This window comes from Ornithorhynchus anatinus, chromosome 13 (genome assembly GCF_004115215.2).
Source record: "Ornithorhynchus anatinus isolate Pmale09 chromosome 13, mOrnAna1.pri.v4, whole genome shotgun sequence".
In the NCBI taxonomy this organism is placed as follows: Eukaryota; Metazoa; Chordata; class Mammalia; order Monotremata; family Ornithorhynchidae; genus Ornithorhynchus; species Ornithorhynchus anatinus.
In genome coordinates this window covers 2,216,794-2,233,551 of record NC_041740.1, presented here as the reverse complement: position 1 = coordinate 2,233,551, position 16,758 = coordinate 2,216,794, and the positions used below count along the sequence as shown (strand labels likewise).

The 16,758-nt window shown below is 59.4% G+C and overlaps 2 protein-coding genes across 2 annotated transcripts in view; both read left to right on the top strand.

Moving 5' to 3' along the window:
• Window positions 1–3,077, top strand: part of LOC103165830 (KAT8 regulatory NSL complex subunit 1-like) — an 80,961-nt gene extending 77,884 nt beyond the window's left edge. Inside the window, exons 11-13 of the mRNA XM_029078081.2 lie at window positions 598–713; window positions 1,753–1,963; window positions 2,389–3,077. Coding sequence (XP_028933914.2) covers window positions 598–713; window positions 1,753–1,963; window positions 2,389–2,646 — 585 coding nt within the window. The 3' untranslated portion in view covers window positions 2,647–3,077. The remainder of the gene's footprint in view (window positions 1–597; window positions 714–1,752; window positions 1,964–2,388) is intronic.
• A 4,133-nt stretch (window positions 3,078–7,210) lies between these two features.
• SMARCC1 (SWI/SNF related, matrix associated, actin dependent regulator of chromatin subfamily c member 1) overlaps window positions 7,211–16,758 on the top strand; it is an 81,725-nt gene continuing 72,177 nt past the window's right edge. The window contains exons 1-2 of the mRNA XM_029078080.2: window positions 7,211–7,217; window positions 11,155–11,321. Coding sequence (XP_028933913.1) covers window positions 7,211–7,217; window positions 11,155–11,321 — 174 coding nt within the window. The remainder of the gene's footprint in view (window positions 7,218–11,154; window positions 11,322–16,758) is intronic.

The window sequence follows — 16,758 nt, the reverse complement described above, 5'->3', positions numbered from 1 at the left end:
GACGTCCCCTGTCCTCTACAACCTTCGTCTAGGGGCGGTCAGTGGATCGGTGGTATCTGTCGAGCGCTTCCCGTGTGCAGGCCACGGTGCTAGGAGAAGCTTAGCAGAGCAGCAGCGTGGCTCAGTGGAAAGAGCCCGGGCTTGGGAGTCCGAGGTCATGGGTTCGAATCCCGGCCCCGCCCCTAGTCTGCTGTGTGACTTCGGGCAAGTCACTTCCCTGTGCCTCAGTTCCCTCATCTGTCAAATGGAGATGAAGACTGTCTGCCCCACGTGGGACAACCTGGTCCCCTTGTATCCTCCCAGCGCTTAGAACCGTGCTCTGCACACACTGTTTAATAAGTACCGTTATCATTTATCATCTTCGTATATTTACAATGCAACAGACAGATTCCACGCCCGCCATAAGCTCACAGTCCCGAGGAAGTGCTTTGGAAAACGAGATGCACGGCTCGTTCCGCCGAATCGTTGCATCCTTCTGTCCTTGTCACCTCACCAAGGGCGGACCTGCGAGTTAGCGGGTAAAACGTGGGGCGGGCCCCTTCACCGTTTCCCTTGGGGTCGATGTCTTATTTTTTCGAGTTCTGAATTCCAATCCAGCTGGAGGACACTTCCGACGAGGCCTACCGGAACCACCACACCAAGTACGAAGAATTGGAGCGCTCCCGCTGGGACTCCTGGACGGCGGCGGCCATCTCTCACAGAAGAGGGAGCAGGTAGTCCCCCCGCCCCCATCCCTCGTCTGCTGCGTGGCCTCGGGCAGGTCACCTCCCGCCTCCGGGCCTCGGCTACCGCACCCGGAAAACGGGGACGGAGACCGAGCCTTTTGCGAGACAGAAACTCCGACCCGATTTGCTTGAATCCGGCCCCGCGCTTAGTACGGTGCCCGGCCCATACGAAGGGCTCAACTGATTCCATTAATAACAACGATCCCTCCGAGAACCGCGCCGGGCCGGCCGACCGGGACCCGGCTGGGGCGGCCCGGCGGGCCGTCGCGGGCCGAGCCCGCTGGCTCGGCGCCCAGGCAGGGGGGCGCCGGGAAGTGACGGCCGGCGAGGCCGTCTTGGGACCGGGTGGGATCTCCCAGACCGCCCGCCGTTGGGCCTCTGGCTCCGGAGTTTGGGGGGAAGGGAGATGCAGGGCTTTGATGATGAGAATGGTATCTTCTAAGCGCTTACCATGTGCCGAGCACTGTTCTGAGCACCGGGGAAGATACGAGATAACCAGGTTGGACACAGTCTTAAGGAGAGGGAGAAATCTTCTTGGGCTAAGTAATCCCCCCCTCCGACTCTTGGGACGGTCTCCACGGGACCGAAGGGGCGGGGTCTGTCCTTGGGGGGGACACGCCACCGTGGGATCCGGGGGCGGAGGAAGTGTCACGACGAGTAGATCCCCGCAGCTGAGAGAAACGACGGTCTCTCCCGGCCTTCGGTCGGTCAGTGATAGCTATTGAGTCACCACCGTGTGCACGGCACTGGACTTAAGCGCCTGGGAGAGTCCAGTAGAACAACGGGCGCATTCCCTGCCCGTAACGAGCCGACGGTCCAGAGGCCGAGGGCTTTCGGGACCGAGGACCGGTTCCCGGCGGTCCGGTCCGCGTCTGCCGAACGTCCGCCGGCGTCCCCGCCCCGGGGGACGCCGGGGAACGGCGTCGCGCTCCAACGGAGGACCGTCCTCTCACCCGCGGGGGTGGGACCGGGTGGCATCGAGGGACCCTCCGGGGTCTCAGCGGTCCGCTCTCGTTCCGGCTCGCAGCAGGTCCTCCAACAAGGGCGAAGGGCGGGGGACTCCGTCGGCCCCGGGCCGGCCCCCGTCCCCGGACGGCCTCAACGACGCCGGCGCCCCCAGCCCCGAGCTCTGCAGCCTGTGGCCGGCCCTGGCCGTCAAGGACCGGACCCGCGTGCTGTCCTCCTGCAGCGAGGACACCAGTTCCTCCGCCCCGGAGACCCCGGAGGACGCCGTGCAGGTGAGGGAGGGGGACTCGCCCCGGGCTCCGGCTCAGGGAATCCCCCGGGGGCCCCGGGCCCTGAGCGGCCTCCCGCCGGGCCTGCGGCCAGGTCTCCTCTTCGCTTTTTGTGACGCTTGGGTGCGCCCTGGCCCCGATCCCATAGACCCCCCCCCCCCCAATAGATTCCTGCCAGGGGACGAGCGGACGGACGGACGGACGGTCGGACAGGCGGTTGGGTCGACGGCTGGGTGGTTGGACGAACGGACGGGTGGTTGGATGAACGGACGTTAGGATGGACGGGCGGGCGGATGGAAGGACGGGACCCCCGGGGCGGGTCGGCCCAGGCCGCGCCCTTAACGTCGCTTCTCTCTGTCTCCCCCTTTCCGCCCGCCCGCCCCCCGCCCCGCCCCCCGCCTCCCGGCCCCTCCCCCCGATTCCCGCAGACAGTCCAGCCCTGGGAGCGCCGAACCTTCCCCCTCTCGGACGCCACGTGCCGCGCCCTCCTGGACCGGCCCGACCGGCCGTCGCCCCGCCCTCCCCCGGCCGCCCCGCGGCCGTGGTGCTCCCACCGCAAGCCCGGCCCCGGGACCGCCGGCGACGCCTCCCCGGAGGCCCCGCCGGCCGGAGGCGGCGGCGGCGGCCGCGTAGACGGGTTCACCGGCCGGGAGTGCTTCCCGGCCCGGCTGCTCAAGAACAGATGAGGCCTCCGCCGCCCACCGCGGGGTTCTAGATCTCACGCACGCACGAGCCGGCAGGCAGGCCGGCCTCCCCGCCGCCCGGCGGCCCGAGCTCGACGGACAGAAGGACGGACGGACCGGCGCACGGAGCCGCCGCCCGGAGGACCCGGATCTGCCGACTCGGGGCGGGCTACGGGACGGGGCCGGCCCGCCCGCCCAGCGGCCCCGTAGCCCGGAGAGAAAAGCCCGCCGGTCTCCCGGCCGGCAGGAGGGGAGCCGGGGGTGGGGAGGGGGGCCCGGGCCCCACCCGACCCGACGCGGTGGGGCGGGGACGGGACCCGCCCGAAGGGGAGGGGGGGGTCAGAGACGCAGCGCAAGGGGCTGCTCTGCCCTGCCTTTCGGGAGGCGCTTGGCTCTCGGGCGACCCGGCGTTGGCCGGGGGGGGGCCCGGCAGCCCGCCCCCCCCCCCACCCGCCCCCCACCCGTCCCGTGCATCTGTGCCACCCACCCCTCTCGGCCCCCAGAGCGTCCCGTCACTCGCGGGCGGCGAAGCGGGGCCGCCCGGCCCCGCCCGCTTCCCGGATCCCGGCGGGCTCCCGGGAGCGGGTCCCGGGCCTCGTCGGGGGCCGCCTTACCGACGGGACGGGGCAGAGCCGGGGAGAGGCCACGCCGAGCCATCGTCCGCCCCCCCCCCCCCCCGTCCCCTCTCACCCGCGAGCCCCCCGGTGGCGTCGAGGGTCTCCGGCCGATTCCGGAGAGATTTGGGTGGAATCGCCGTTGGGAGGTCCCGTTCCGGGCGCGTCGAGTTTCACTGGACGGCGGCCGACCGTCCCGGCAGCAGGGAGGGAGCGGGCTGGACGGCGGGAGCCGTCCCCCCCGCCGTCGTCCCCCGGGCTGGCCGGTGCCGTCCGCGGGGAGGAGGAGCCGGGGGGGCCCGTCGCGTCGCGGATTCCCACCGCCGCGTTTCAGCCGGCGGGATCCCCTCGGGGTTCCGGGGGAGGAGAAGGGGTGTAGAGCCATTTTTGGGGAGCTCCTTTAGAGCGCGGTCCTCGAGGGTGTGAGACCAGAGCTTGCGGCCGGCGACGCCCTTCCCTCCCCTCGCCGCCCGTTCCCGTATTCCAGGTTGTCCGTTCCCCGGACTCCCAGACTAGCCGGAGGGGGGTGAGACCTCCACCTCCTCCTCCTCCTCCTCCTCCTCCGCGGACGAGAAACCGGTCGGAGGAGAGGCGGGGAAAGGGAACGTTGGCTGTCGCGTCCGTGCCACCCGGAAGCCCCGCTCGGTCCTGCGGTTTTGTGACCCTTTTTAGAGCCACCCTCAGCGGCAAAATGGGAAACGGCTCTCCGTCCGGCCACCACGTTGATTTCAGAGAGTCCACCGGCGCCCAATTCACGTCACCCTTCGATTTTTGTTTCTCCTTCCTTCGCCGCCCGCCACCCCGCGGATCCCCTTCGTCACCTTGCGTAGAACCGGTCTGTCTGTACATACTTTTCTGCCTCTATCATTTTACTTTAGTGTCATTCCTTTGGACGGGCGCTCTGCGGGTGAGAACCGACGATCCGCAGATGAACGGGCGGGGACTCCTAGCTACCGGAATGGCTAAAAGCGGCAAAGCGCGTTTAAAAAAAAAAAAAGTCCCGGACCGAGACACGATGGAGAGTAACTACTTCAAAGCGCTTTGTGCTCAACACTAAAGCTAAGGAAAAAAAAAAAATAAACCTGAAGTTTACCAAAGCCTACCGAGGGGGGTCTTTGGTCTTTTCGCTCCCCGCGAAACGTCCGCGTCTTGGGGCGGGGGTGGGGCGGTCCTCCGGGGCCTCAGCCGGAGGCGACTCGCCCGCTCCCGCCCTCGGGGAACCCGGCACGGGGTTCTCGCTGGCCGGTGGGAGGGCTCGCTCCCTCCGCTTTGTGGAAGTCCAGTGCTCTGCACGTAGCAATCGCTCAATAAATACTGCTGAATGAAAGTGAAAAGTGATTTGCCCGAGGTCTCGTGGCGGATGCGGGGAAGAGCCGGGACCGCGAACCCGGGTCCTTCCCACTCCCGGGCCCGCGCTCCAGGCGCCGAGCCACGCTGCCCCTCCGAGTGTCCGCTACGTGCAAAGCGCTCCACTGATTGCTCTGGAGAGTCCAGCTGAGTCGGGAGATGTCCCTACCCTTCAGGAGCTTACTGTCTTTTGGGCATTTATCAAGCGCTACTCATTCATTCGGTCGTATTTAATGAGCGCTTACCGAGCGCAAGGCACCGTACCGGGCGCTTGGGAGAGGACAGTATAACAACAGACACCTTCCTACCCCCATTCATTCATTCAATAGTATTTATTGAGCGCTTACTATGTGCAGAGCACTGTACTGAGCGCTCGGAATGAACAAGTCGGCAACAGATAGAGACGGTCCCTGCCGTTTGACGGGCTCACGGTCCGATCGGGGGAGACGGACGGACGGGAACGACGGCGATAAATAGAGTCGAGGGGAAGAACGTCTCGTAAAAACCGATGGCGACTAAATAGAATCGAGGCGATGTACAATTCATTAACAAAATAAATAGGGTAAAGAAAATATATACAGTTGAGCACTGTGTGCTAAACCCTAGGACGGAGACGATCTAGTCAGATTGGACGCAGTCCCCGTCCCACCTGGGGCCCGCAGCCTCAAATCCCGTTTTACAGCCGAAGGAACTGAGGCGCCGGGAAGTTGACCGGCCCAGAGTCGCCCAGCGGACGAGTGGCGCAGCCGGGATTAGAACCCAGGAGCCCGGGCTCCACCCCCTAGGCCCCTGCTGCGGCCCGGCAGAAACAGGAAAGCAACAGTCGGGGAAATGGAAAACTGGTTTACACCGGTGCTCGATCATCTCGGGCGCGCGTGGGTGGAATGGGACTTTACCAACGGCGGAAGGACACACGGCCCCGTGTCAGCACTCGTGGCCAGGTCTTGAGCTCGTCGTGTTGCGTCTCCCCCCCGTTCTAGACCGTGAGCCCGTCGTTGGGCAGGGATGGTGTCTATCTGTTGCCCAGTTGTACTTTCCAAGCGTTTAGTAGTGTTCTGCACCAAGCTCAGTCCAGTGCTCTGCACGTAGTAAGCGCTCAATAAGTACTATTGAATGAATGAATAATCAGTACGGTCGAGTGGACGAACGTTAATGCTTGCACACGTTCCATGCTAACGTGGAGCTCTGACAAAAAAAATAACCTGTCTTCTCATCCCCACTCTTCCCCTCCTCTGCCTGGATTTTCGCCGTGCCTTCAGTCGTATTTATTGCGCACTTACTGTGTGCGGAGCACTGGACTGAAACACTTGGGAGAGGACGCTACAGAAATAAACAGATACGTTCCCCGCCCACGCCGAACTTACTGAGAAGCAGCGGGGCCCGGCGGATGGAGCCCGGGCCTGGGAGTCGGAAGGACCTGGGTTCTAATGCCGCTTGTCTCCCGCGTGACCCGGGGCGGCTCCCTCATCTGTAAAATGGGGATGAAAACTGCGAGCCCCGTGTGGGTTAGGGGCCGCGTCCAACCTGATTGGCTCGTATCTATCGCGACGTTCAGTACGGCGCCTGGCACACAGTAAGCACTCGTATACCATCGGGGGAGGGGGGAAGAAACAGATATCGGAGAGCACTTTGGCAGTGTGGAGTTGTCGGTTCAGAGAAAGCTGCAGGGTAATAATGATGATAAGTGTGGTAATTAAGTGCTTACAATAGGATATCTAGTGTGACTCGCATGTTCTGCGTCTACTAGGCAGTTGGGGGGTTAAAATTTCTTGCTCTCCTTCAAGCTGTCATTTTTTTTTTCCCTCTGTCCTCGCTTCCTTCTCACCCACACGTGGTAACTGACCCAGTTAAGCTACAGCAGCAGCAGCGGGGCCCGGAAAGCGTGATGTCGCCTTCGAGGCGCTACTAGAAACCCCTGCCCGGATTCCCGCGGCCCGGGAGCCAGAGGACCTGGGTTCTGATCCCGGCCCCGCCGCGTCCCCGGCTGCGGGACCTCGGGACAAGTCACTTGGCGCCTCAGGTTCCCTCCGCGGGGAAACGGGGATTCGGTCTCGCCGAGATGGTGAGCTCCGGGTGGGTCCCGGAGACGGCGAATCTGCTGCGTGACCTCGGACGAGTCACTTAATTTCTCCGGGCCTCAGTTCCCTCGTCTCTAAAATGGGGATTCCGACCGTGAGCCCCGGGTGGGACGGGGGGACTGTGGTCCGACCTGATTCCCTTCTCTCTCCCCCAGCGTTTAGTACAGTGTTTGACACATAGGAAGCGCTTAATAGATACCGTCGTTATTATTAGGGTAATAGTAGTCGAGGAGCAGCGTGGCCCAGCGGAAGGAGCCCGGGAGTCACAAGGTTCTGGACTCGAACCTTGCCTGCTGGGTGACCTTGGGCGAGTCACTTCGCTCTTCTGGGCCTCCGTTCCCTCAATCTGTAAAATGGGGATCGAGACTCGACCCGGACTGTGGCCGACCTGCAGAGCCCGTCTCTTACCCGGCACTTAGCACCGTGCCCGGCGCGTAGTAAACGCTTAACGAATACCATTTAAAAAAAAAAAAAAAAAAAAGACACTCCCTGCCTTCCAAAAGTCGTACGATCTAAAAATAGGGGAAGATGACTGGTGAGGGACACGCGAGGAAAGATTGGTTAAAAACGGCACAACGGCAGAAGGAAAACAAGGCCAGCAATAAAAAGAGCGAGTGAAAGTTCCCAATAAAGGAGCAGATTTCGGATTTCAACACCGACAGGCCCGTCCGGACTCCCGGTAGTAATGACTTTTCCCAAAATTGCAGCCGTTCCTCCTTCCCTCCCTCCCTCCTTTCCACCACATTCCCCAGAGGCCGTGAGATGCAGGGAATGTGTCTTTTTACTCTTTGTATTCTCCCACTGCTTCGCACACAGTAAGCACTCGCTAAATATGACCGACTGACGGGTATGCAAGACATTCATTCATTCAATAGTATTTATTGAGCGCTTACTATGTGCGGAGCACTGTACTAAGCGCTTGGAATGTACAGATCGGCAACGGATACAGTCCCTGCCCGTTGACGGGCTTCCGGTCTAATCGAGCCTAGGGCTTAGGCTCGGGTCGCCCTACGTGGGACAGGGACCGCGTCCAACCGGATTTGCTCGAATCCACCCCAGCGCTTAGTACAGTTCCTGGCATCCAGCAAGCACTTAAATACCCCCATCATCATCATTATTACAATCGACCGAGACTCATTTGGCTCCTTTTCCCCCTGGAGTGCTCAGACTCAACCTCCCACGTGGCCTAGCGGATAGAGCCCAGCCCTGGGACCTAGAAGGTCATGGGTTCTAATCCCCGCCCCGCCACTTTTTGGCTGGATGACTCTGGGTGAGGATTAAGACTGTGAGCCTCACGTGGGACAACCCGATGACCCCGTATCTCCCCCAGCGCTTAGAGCAGTGCTCTGCGCGTAGTAAGCGCTTAACAAATAACATTATTATTATGAGCCTCGCATGGGACAACCTGATGCCCCTGCCTGTATCTCCCCCAGAGCTTAGAACAGTGCTCTGTACAGAGTAAGCGCTTCACAAATAGCAACATTATTGTGAGCCTCACGTGGGACAACCCGATGACCCCGTATCTCCCCCAGCGCTTAGAACGGTGATCTGCACATAGTAAGCGCTTAACAAATACAAACGTTATTATTATGAGCCTCGCGTGGGACAACCTGATGCCCCTGTATCCCCCCCCAGCCCTTGGAACGGTGCTCTGTACATAGTAAGCGCTTCACAAATAGCAACATTAACTGGGAGCCTCACGTGGGACAACCCGATGCCCCCGTATCCCCCCCCAGCGCTTAGAACGGTGCTCTGCACATACATAGTAAGCGCTTCATAAATACCAACGTTATTATTATGAGCCTCGCGTGGGACAACCCGATGCCCCTGGGTCTCCCCCAGCGCTTAGAACGGTGCTCAGCACATAGGAAGCGCTTCACAAATACCATTATTATCGTAAGCCTCACGTGGGACATCCAGATGCCCCTGTGTCTCCCCCAGCGCTTAGAACGGTGCTCTGCACATAGGAAGCGCTTCACAAATACCAACATCATTATTAATAATGATGATTAATATCCAGCAGGCGGTTTGTATCGCTGCAATATCAGCGAGGGCCCAGCGCCACCTAGTGGGAGGACAGCGAAGTGCACTGCCCTTTGTTTTCTGGGCACCGGTGGCTCCCTCGCCCACGTGCTGCCCGGGGAAGCATTCATAATAATAATAATAATAATAATAATGTTGGCGTTTGTTGAGCCCGGGTCTCGTGGTTTAGTGGAAAGAGCCCGGGCTTGGGAGTCAGAGGTCGTGGGTTCTAATCCCGGCTCCGCCACTTGTCTGCTGGGTGACCTTGGGCGAGTCACTTCACTTCTCTGGGCCTCAGTGACCTCATCTGTAAAAAGGGGGATTAAAAATGTGAGCCCCACGAGGGACAAGCTGATTCCCCTGGATCTACCCCAGCGCTTAGAAGGGTGCTCTGCACCTAGGAAGCGCTTAACAAATACCATAATTATTAAAATAATCATTAAGCGCTTCCTAGGTGCAGAGCACCCTTCTAAGCGCTGGAGGAGATACAGGGTCATCAGGTTGTCCCACGTGAGGCTCCCAGTTAATCCCCATTTTACAGATGAGGTAACTGAGAAGTGAAGTGACTTGCCCACAGTCACACAGGTGACAAGTCCCGGGATTCGAACTCATGACCTCTGACTCCCAAGCCCAGGCTCTTTCCACTAAGCCACGCTGCTCCCTCATTCTTTCATTCCCTCCCTCCCTCATTCATTCACTCATTTATTGAGCGCTTCCTGCCTCGCAGAGCACCGGGAAAGTGCCACCCAACACTAAACCACACCAATCCCTGCCCACAAGGAGCTCTAATGATGATGACGATGGCATCTGTTAGGCGCTTACTATGTGCCAAGCCCTGTCATCAGGCTCCCAATCTTCATCCCCATTTTACAGATGAGGGAACTGAGGTTTAACAAGTACCACGGTTATAATAATAATGTTGGTATTTGTTAAGCGCTTACTCTGTGCAGGGCACTGTTCTAAGCGCTGTGGGAGATATTCATCCAGTAGTATTTATTGAGTGCTTACTATGCGCAGAGCACTGGACTAAGCGCTTGGAATGAACAAGTGGGCAACAGAGACATGTCTAATCGGGGGAGACGGACAGGCGAGAACAATGGCAGGGTGATCAGGTGGTCCCACGTGAGGCTCCCAGTTCATCCCCATTTTATTCATTCAATAGTATTTATTGAGCGCTTACTATGTGCAGAGCACTGTACTAAGCGCTTGGGATGAACAAGTCGGCAACAGATAGAGACGGTCCCTTGCCGTTTGACGGGCTCACGGTCTGATCGGGGGAGACGGACGGACGAGAACGATGGCGATAAATAGAGTCGAGGGGAAGAACGTCTCGTAAAAACGATGGCAAATAAATTACAGATGAGGGAACTGAGGCCCAGTGAAGGAACTCGCCCACAGTCCCACTGCTGCCAAGTGGCAGAGCCGGGATTCGAACCCATGACCTCGGACTCCCAAGCCCGGGCTCTTGCCACGGAGTCACGCTGCTTGGTAGTCGCTCCCGACCCAATGGATGGACACCACCGCCCGACTGGTGGGAGAGGGCGGGAAGGACGAGGGAGGAGGCCCAGGCCTAGAAGCGCTCATGAGGCTCATGAGTTCGAATCCCAGCTCTGCCACCTGTCAGCTGTGTGACCGTGGGCGAGTCACTTCACTTCTCTGGGCCTCAGTTCCCTCATCTGGAAAATGGGGATGAAGACTGTGAGCCCCACGTGGGACGACCTGATTCCCCTGTGTTTACCCCAGCGCTTAGAACAGTGCTCTGCACATAGTAAGCGCTTAACAAATACCAACATTATTATCGTTATAATAAGCGCTGAACAAATGCCATCATCATCATTATTGTTATTATACGAGTGGCCGGATAATAATGTTGGTATTATTAAGCGCCATGCTCTCTCAGGGCACAAGAAAGGGGGGGGGAGAAAAATGGCTTTTTTCCCATGATCCTCTCCTCGAGCGGCCCGGGGCCGGGCGGAAGCTGCGCGCGCATCCTGGGAGGGGGCGCCACCGGCGGACTTCGGGCTGCGCGCGCATCCTGGGGGGGGCGCCACCGACGGACTTCGGGCTGCGCGCGCACCCCGACGGCCGCACGCGGGTCGGGCGTCGGCGCGCGTGCGCGGGGAAGGGGAGGGCGGGGGACCGGATGGAGGCAGGGGGAGGCGGGGAGGCGGCGCGGGGCGCATGCGCTCGCGCGGCGGGCGGCCGGGGTTGGAGGAGCGCGGGGCCCGAGGGGGGGGAGGGGCGGCGGGGCGCGCGCGGGCGGAGGGGGCGGCGGGGGGGGGCGGCGACGGCGCGGGGGGAGGTGCGCGCGCAGCCGGCCAGGCCGGGCCGGGCGGGAACAATGGCCGCGGCGGCGGGCGGAGGAGGCGGCGGCGGAGGAGGCGGCGGCGGAGGAGGAGGCGGAGGAGGAGGAGGCGGCGGAGGAGGAGGAGGCCCGGGCGCGGCGGGAGGCCCGGGCGCGGCGGGCCCCGCGGGGGCGGCGGGAGGCCCGGCGGCCGCGGGGGTGGCGCTGTGCCGCCGGAAGGACGGAGGCCCGGCCGCCAAGTTCTGGGAGAGCCCCGACACCGTGTCCCAGCTGGACTCGGCGCGGGTCTGGCTGGGCAAGCACTACAAGAAGGTGGGTGGTCCTTGCCCACGCCGGGGGCACCGAGGGGGGCGGGGGGGGGGAGGAGGTGGGGGCGTCTGGGAGGGAATTTGGGGGGGTGGGGGGGAGGCCGTTAGGGGGTCTTGGGGGGAGTTGCGGGGGGAGTGTGAGGGAGGGAGTTTGGGGGTCCGGGGGGGTTGTGAGGGAGTTTGGAGGGGTGGGAGTAGAGGGAATTCGGGGGGTCTGGGGGGGAGTGTTTGCGAGGGAGTTGGAGGGGGGGTGGAGGGAGTTTGGGGGTCTGGGGGAGTGTTTGTGAGGGAGTTTGGGGGTCTGGGGGGGTGGTGTGAGGGAATTTGGGGGTCCGGGGGGGTGTGTGAGGGAGTTTGGAGGGGTGGGAGTAGAGGGGATTAGGGGTCTGGGGGGGACTGTGAGGGAGTTGGGGGAAAGTGTGAGTAGAGGGAATTTGAGGGGGGTCGGGGGGGGACTGTGAGGGAGTTGAGGGGGGCGGGAGTGTGAGGGAGATTGGGGTTCTGGGGGGGTGAGGGAGGGAATTTGGGGGGGGTCTGTGTGGGAGTGTTTGTGAGGGAGTTTGGGGGGTCTGTGTGGGAGTGTTTGTGAGGGAGTTTGGGGGGCCGTGGAGGGAGTTTGAGGGTCTGTGGGAGTCTTTGTGAGGGAGTTTGGTCGGAGGGGGGAGGTGGAGGGAATTTGGGGAGGTCTGTGGGAGTGTTTATGAGGGAGTTTGGGGTCTTGGGGGGGGGGTGAGTATGAGGGAGTTGGGGGGTGTGACGGGGTGTGGTTAGAGATAATTTGGGGGTCTGAGGGAGGGTGAGGGAGTTTGGAGGGGGTGGGAGGATGAGGGAGTTGGGGTGCGGGAGTTTAGGGGAAATGGGAGTGTTTGTGAGGGAGTTTGGGGGTGTGGATAGAGAGAATTTGGGGGGGGTCTGTGGGAGCGTGAGGGAGTTTGGGGGTCTTGAAGTATGAGGGAGTTGGGGTGTGGGAGTTTGGGGGAGTGGGACTGTTTGTAAGGGAGTTTTGGGGGGGTGGGAGTGTGAGGGAGTTTAAGTGTGAGTTTGGGGGAGTGGGAGCGTGCGAGGGACTTTTGGGGATGTGTGGGGGTGAGGGAGTTTCGGTGTGGGAGTGTGAGGGAGTTTAGGTGTGTAGGAGTGGGTTATAATAATAATATTGTTGGTATTTGTTAAGTGCTTACTATGTGCCGAGCACCGTTCTAAGCCCTGGGGGGTCCCACGTGAGGCCCACAGTCTTCATCCCCATTTTCTAGATGAGGTCACTGAGGCCCAGAGAAGTGTAGCGACTCGCCCACGGTCACCCAGCTGAAAGGTGGCCGAGGTGGGAGTCGAACCCATGACCTCTGACTCCCAAGCCGGGGCTCTTTCCACTGAGCCCCGCTGCTTCTCTGTGTCCAGAAGTGGGAGTTGGGGGGGGGGGGAGTTTTGGGGGGGGGAGCGCCTATGTGAGGGTGCGTGTGGGCCTTCACCCGTCCCCTGCTTCCCCTCCTCTTCTTCAGTTGTGTTGGGGGCAGCGAGGGGGGTCCCCGAAGCCTCTCTACCTCATTCCCGAAAGGAACCCCATCCCCTCTCCCTCCTAGTTGAGTCGTGTCGATTGAGCGCCGACCGGGTGCGGGTCCCCGCGCCGAGCACTGGGGAGAGGACGGTGAACCAGGTGAGGGTGGACGTCAGTTTTCCTCAGCTGGTATCTGTCGAGCGCTCGCCGCGTGCAGGGCACCGGACTCAACGCTTGGGAGAGCACGGCGGCACGGGCGGCGGACATCAGCCTTCGATCGTGTCGGTTATTTATTGAGCGCCGGCTGTGTGCGGGGCACCGGATTGAGCGCTCGGGAGAGGACCCGTGCCGGAGTGGTGGACGTCAGTGGTGTTTGAGCGCTTACTGGGTGAAGAGCACTGAACTGGGCGCTGGGGATAGTTAGTAGATGTCGATCGAGGGTGTTTAATAATAATAATGTTGATATTTGTTAAGCGCTTACTAGGTGCAGAGCACTGTTCTGAGCGCTGGGGCACATACAGGGTAATCAGTTTGTCCCACGTGAGGCTCACAGATAATCCCCATTTTACAGATGAGGTATCTGAGGCACAGAGTAGTGAAGTGACTCGCCCACAGTCACCCAGCTGACAAGTGGCAGAGCCGGGAGTCGAACCCATGACCTCTGATTCCGAAGCCCACGCTCTTTTCACTGAGCCACGCTGCTTCTCCATTTATTGTATATTCACACTGTTTATTGAGCGCTTATTATGTACGGAGCGCTCCACTGAGTCCCTGGGACATTTTCCCTCTCTCCCCACCCAGTACAAAGAGGGAGACTGTAAGTTGCTTGTGGGCAGAGAATTACAACTCTATTGTAATGCCCTCTCGCCACGTGCTCGGTGAAATAAGATTTAATTGACGGGGGAAGAAACCTCGGTCTCGGGCGGAACAAGCCAGGGTGCCTGGAATCCTCCCCGGCTCTCCGTCTCCCCCAATTTATCGTCACGTCATTTCTTTTTTATGTGACGTGCGTCACAAGGAAGCAGCGTTTTCATCCACCGTCTTTTGGGTCGGGGGGCAGAACCGATGAGGAAAATGGCAAAGTTCATCATCTGGGTGGGATGCATATACCATCCCGAAGACCCGCCTTTTAAAAGCGCTGCCGGAGAGAGTGGGGGAAATGATCCCACTTGGTATTTTGAGTTTGTAATCACAGAGTAAGAAGGCCACAGGCGAAGGCCTGCTGTCTGTCGCTCATCCGGCCCCGAAAGAATACGTTGCAGGCTGTCGATTAGCAAGTTAATAATAACCGGAGCCCGTTCTCACAGTCCAGGTGCCTATCTCACATCCACTCTTCGCCAGCGGTTGCGGTCAACTTCATTTCTCGTTCCGAGCGTCGGAACTGTTTTGAATATGTTGGTGTCGGTAATTTAGGAAACACCAGCCCTCCCCCCGACCCCGGCCCTCCCGTAGCGGGAGTCCGTGTACACAGACAACCCAGATGAGGGATGTGAGCGTCGCTTTTTTATTTCCATTTTTTGTGCCATTTAGCACAGGGGCTCAGTTTTTCATTTGCCGGTGTTTAAAACTTGTTGGCGCCGCCTCTGTGTTTAAAAAAAAAAATACGGAAGCCAGTCGGAGGCGCGTTTAGCGATTGATTATGAAATTGAATCCCCGTTTAAGCCCCTGGAGACCTCAAATAAGACTGACCCACTTTTAGTCGGGATTATTTTGGAGAGGGAAATCCACGGTGAGATTCGCAGATTAATTTTCCCCCGAAATAGGACTACGGTTTTGTATCGCGTGTCTCTGAGCGGTCGTTTTTGGCTTTGCACTTTTCAAATACTGTACATTAGGGAATTTGCCCTTAATCGGGCTAGTGAAAGTAAATCAGTTTCGTTGTTTTGTTTTTTCCACCACCCAGGGTGGTGCCTGCCTAGGGGAAATCTCTTGCCGTCTCTGTTCGTTTCATCTTAGCTCTGCCCCATTTTTGTGAACAGAATTGAAACCTTAGTGATCAGCAGGAGCAGTCTTGGAGATGAGGAAGACCAAGAGGCTTTCCTGGGATGCGGATAGTTTTCTCACCCGTCCTAAGGCCTTGAGATCAGTCTAAAGCCGCCCCGGTCCCTAAGCTCGTTGAGGGCCGAGAATGTCTGTTATATTGTATTCTCCCAAGTGCTTAGTACAGTGCTCTGCACCCAGTAAGAGCTCAATCCATACAATTGACGGATCTCAAGTTCATCAGCTGTACCCTCCCAAGGGCGTAGCGCTCTGCACGTAGCATTGGATAAATTCGATCGATCGACAGGTGCGGGCCAAACCTCAGGTCGATTGGTTCAGCTGAGGTCAGTTCTAGAGTTGACCCAGACTCGCGGGGCTGAACTGGTACCGACCCAAGATCTTCGATCCACGTCCCGGTCACGGAGCAAAGTAACGCTTCCTTTCTCTCCCGGCCCACCTTAACCCCCGCGCCCCCCCCAAAAAAACCGTCTTCGCTCCCCCAAGCCTAATTCAAACCCACACCGCTGGAATTAGATTAGTACCAATCCGGTTAAACAAAAGGGGAAGAGAGGGTGGAGAACGGCCCTAGCGTGTCTTTGCCGTAAAGAGATTTCCCTCTCCAAAACCTGAATTTCTGGATGAGATTAGGTTATTGTTTTGTTTATTTCTACACTCCGTCATTGACTCTCTGGCATTTCATATTTGCAAAGTGCTCTGAAGTCCATTTTTCTGTTCCTGAGGGGGGTGGTTGGCATTTCTGCTCTCCTCTGGCAGATGAGGAAACCTAAGGAGGGGGAAGTTCAGAGTGCCCAGGTCACGTGGGGAATGAAAGGAGTCGGTCAGTCGTGTTTAGTGAGCGCTTACAGTGTGCAGAGCGCCGTACCAAATGCTCGCAGATGTACAGTATAGCAGAAACTTTCCCCAACACAGCAACCTTACAGTCTAGAGGGGAAAGTAGCAGGGCTGAGGGTAGATTCTGGGGTCTCCTAGGTCTTCCGTCTGTCAGTGGTGTGTACTGAGCGCTTACTGGGGGCAGAGCATGTACTGAGTGCTTGGGAGAGTACACTGTAACAGACACATCCCCCTCTCACAACGAGTGTACAGTCTAGGGGTGAAAGTAGCAGGATCGGGGTTAGAATCTGGGGTCTCCAGGCTGTTTCCGTCTGTCAGCGATGTGTATTCGAGGGCTTACTGGGGGCCGCGCACTGTACTGAGCGCCTAGGGGAGTCCGATACTATGGAGTCGGTAGACACGCTCCCTGGCCACGGGGCATTTGCAGTCTTTTGGCCTCCGAACCCCGGGGCCTCCCGCAGTTGCCGTTTGCTCTCTCTTGGGAATGAAGAGCAGCAGCCGCAGAATTTAAGTGGGGCCTTGTCGAGTTCCCCTCGTCCGTGGAATTTATTGAGCTCTTATCGCAGAGCACCTCACTGAAGGGCTCGGGAAGGCACGGTCCAACAGAGGGGGCCGACTCGTTCCCTGCCCACAAGGTGCCTTCAGTCGAGAGGGGGAGAGAGATGTGTAAATGAATTACCCAAGGAGGAAGTAGTAGAGTATAAAGAGGATAATAAGAATTGTGGTATTTGTTAACCGCTTACCATGGGCCGGGCACTGTACCAAACGCCGGGGTGGAAACAAATAAAAGGGGTTGGACACAGTCCCTGTCCCACTTGGGGCTCACAGCCTCACTCCCCCTTTTACAGATGAGATAACTGAGGCCCAGCGAAGTGACTTGCCCGAGGTCGCACGGCAGACAAGTGGCGGGGCCGGGATTAGAACCCATGACCTTCTGACTCCCAGGCCCGGGCTCTACCCGCTACAGTGCCGCGGGGCTGTTCCTTGCCCTCTGAGCCGGGCGGTTGCTTTGCCCGCTCCCAGCCTCATGGCACATCGATATAAATCAATAAATTACGGATGCGGACGTCAGTGCTGCGGGGGTGAGGAAAGGGAGCAAATCCGAGCGCAGGGGCAG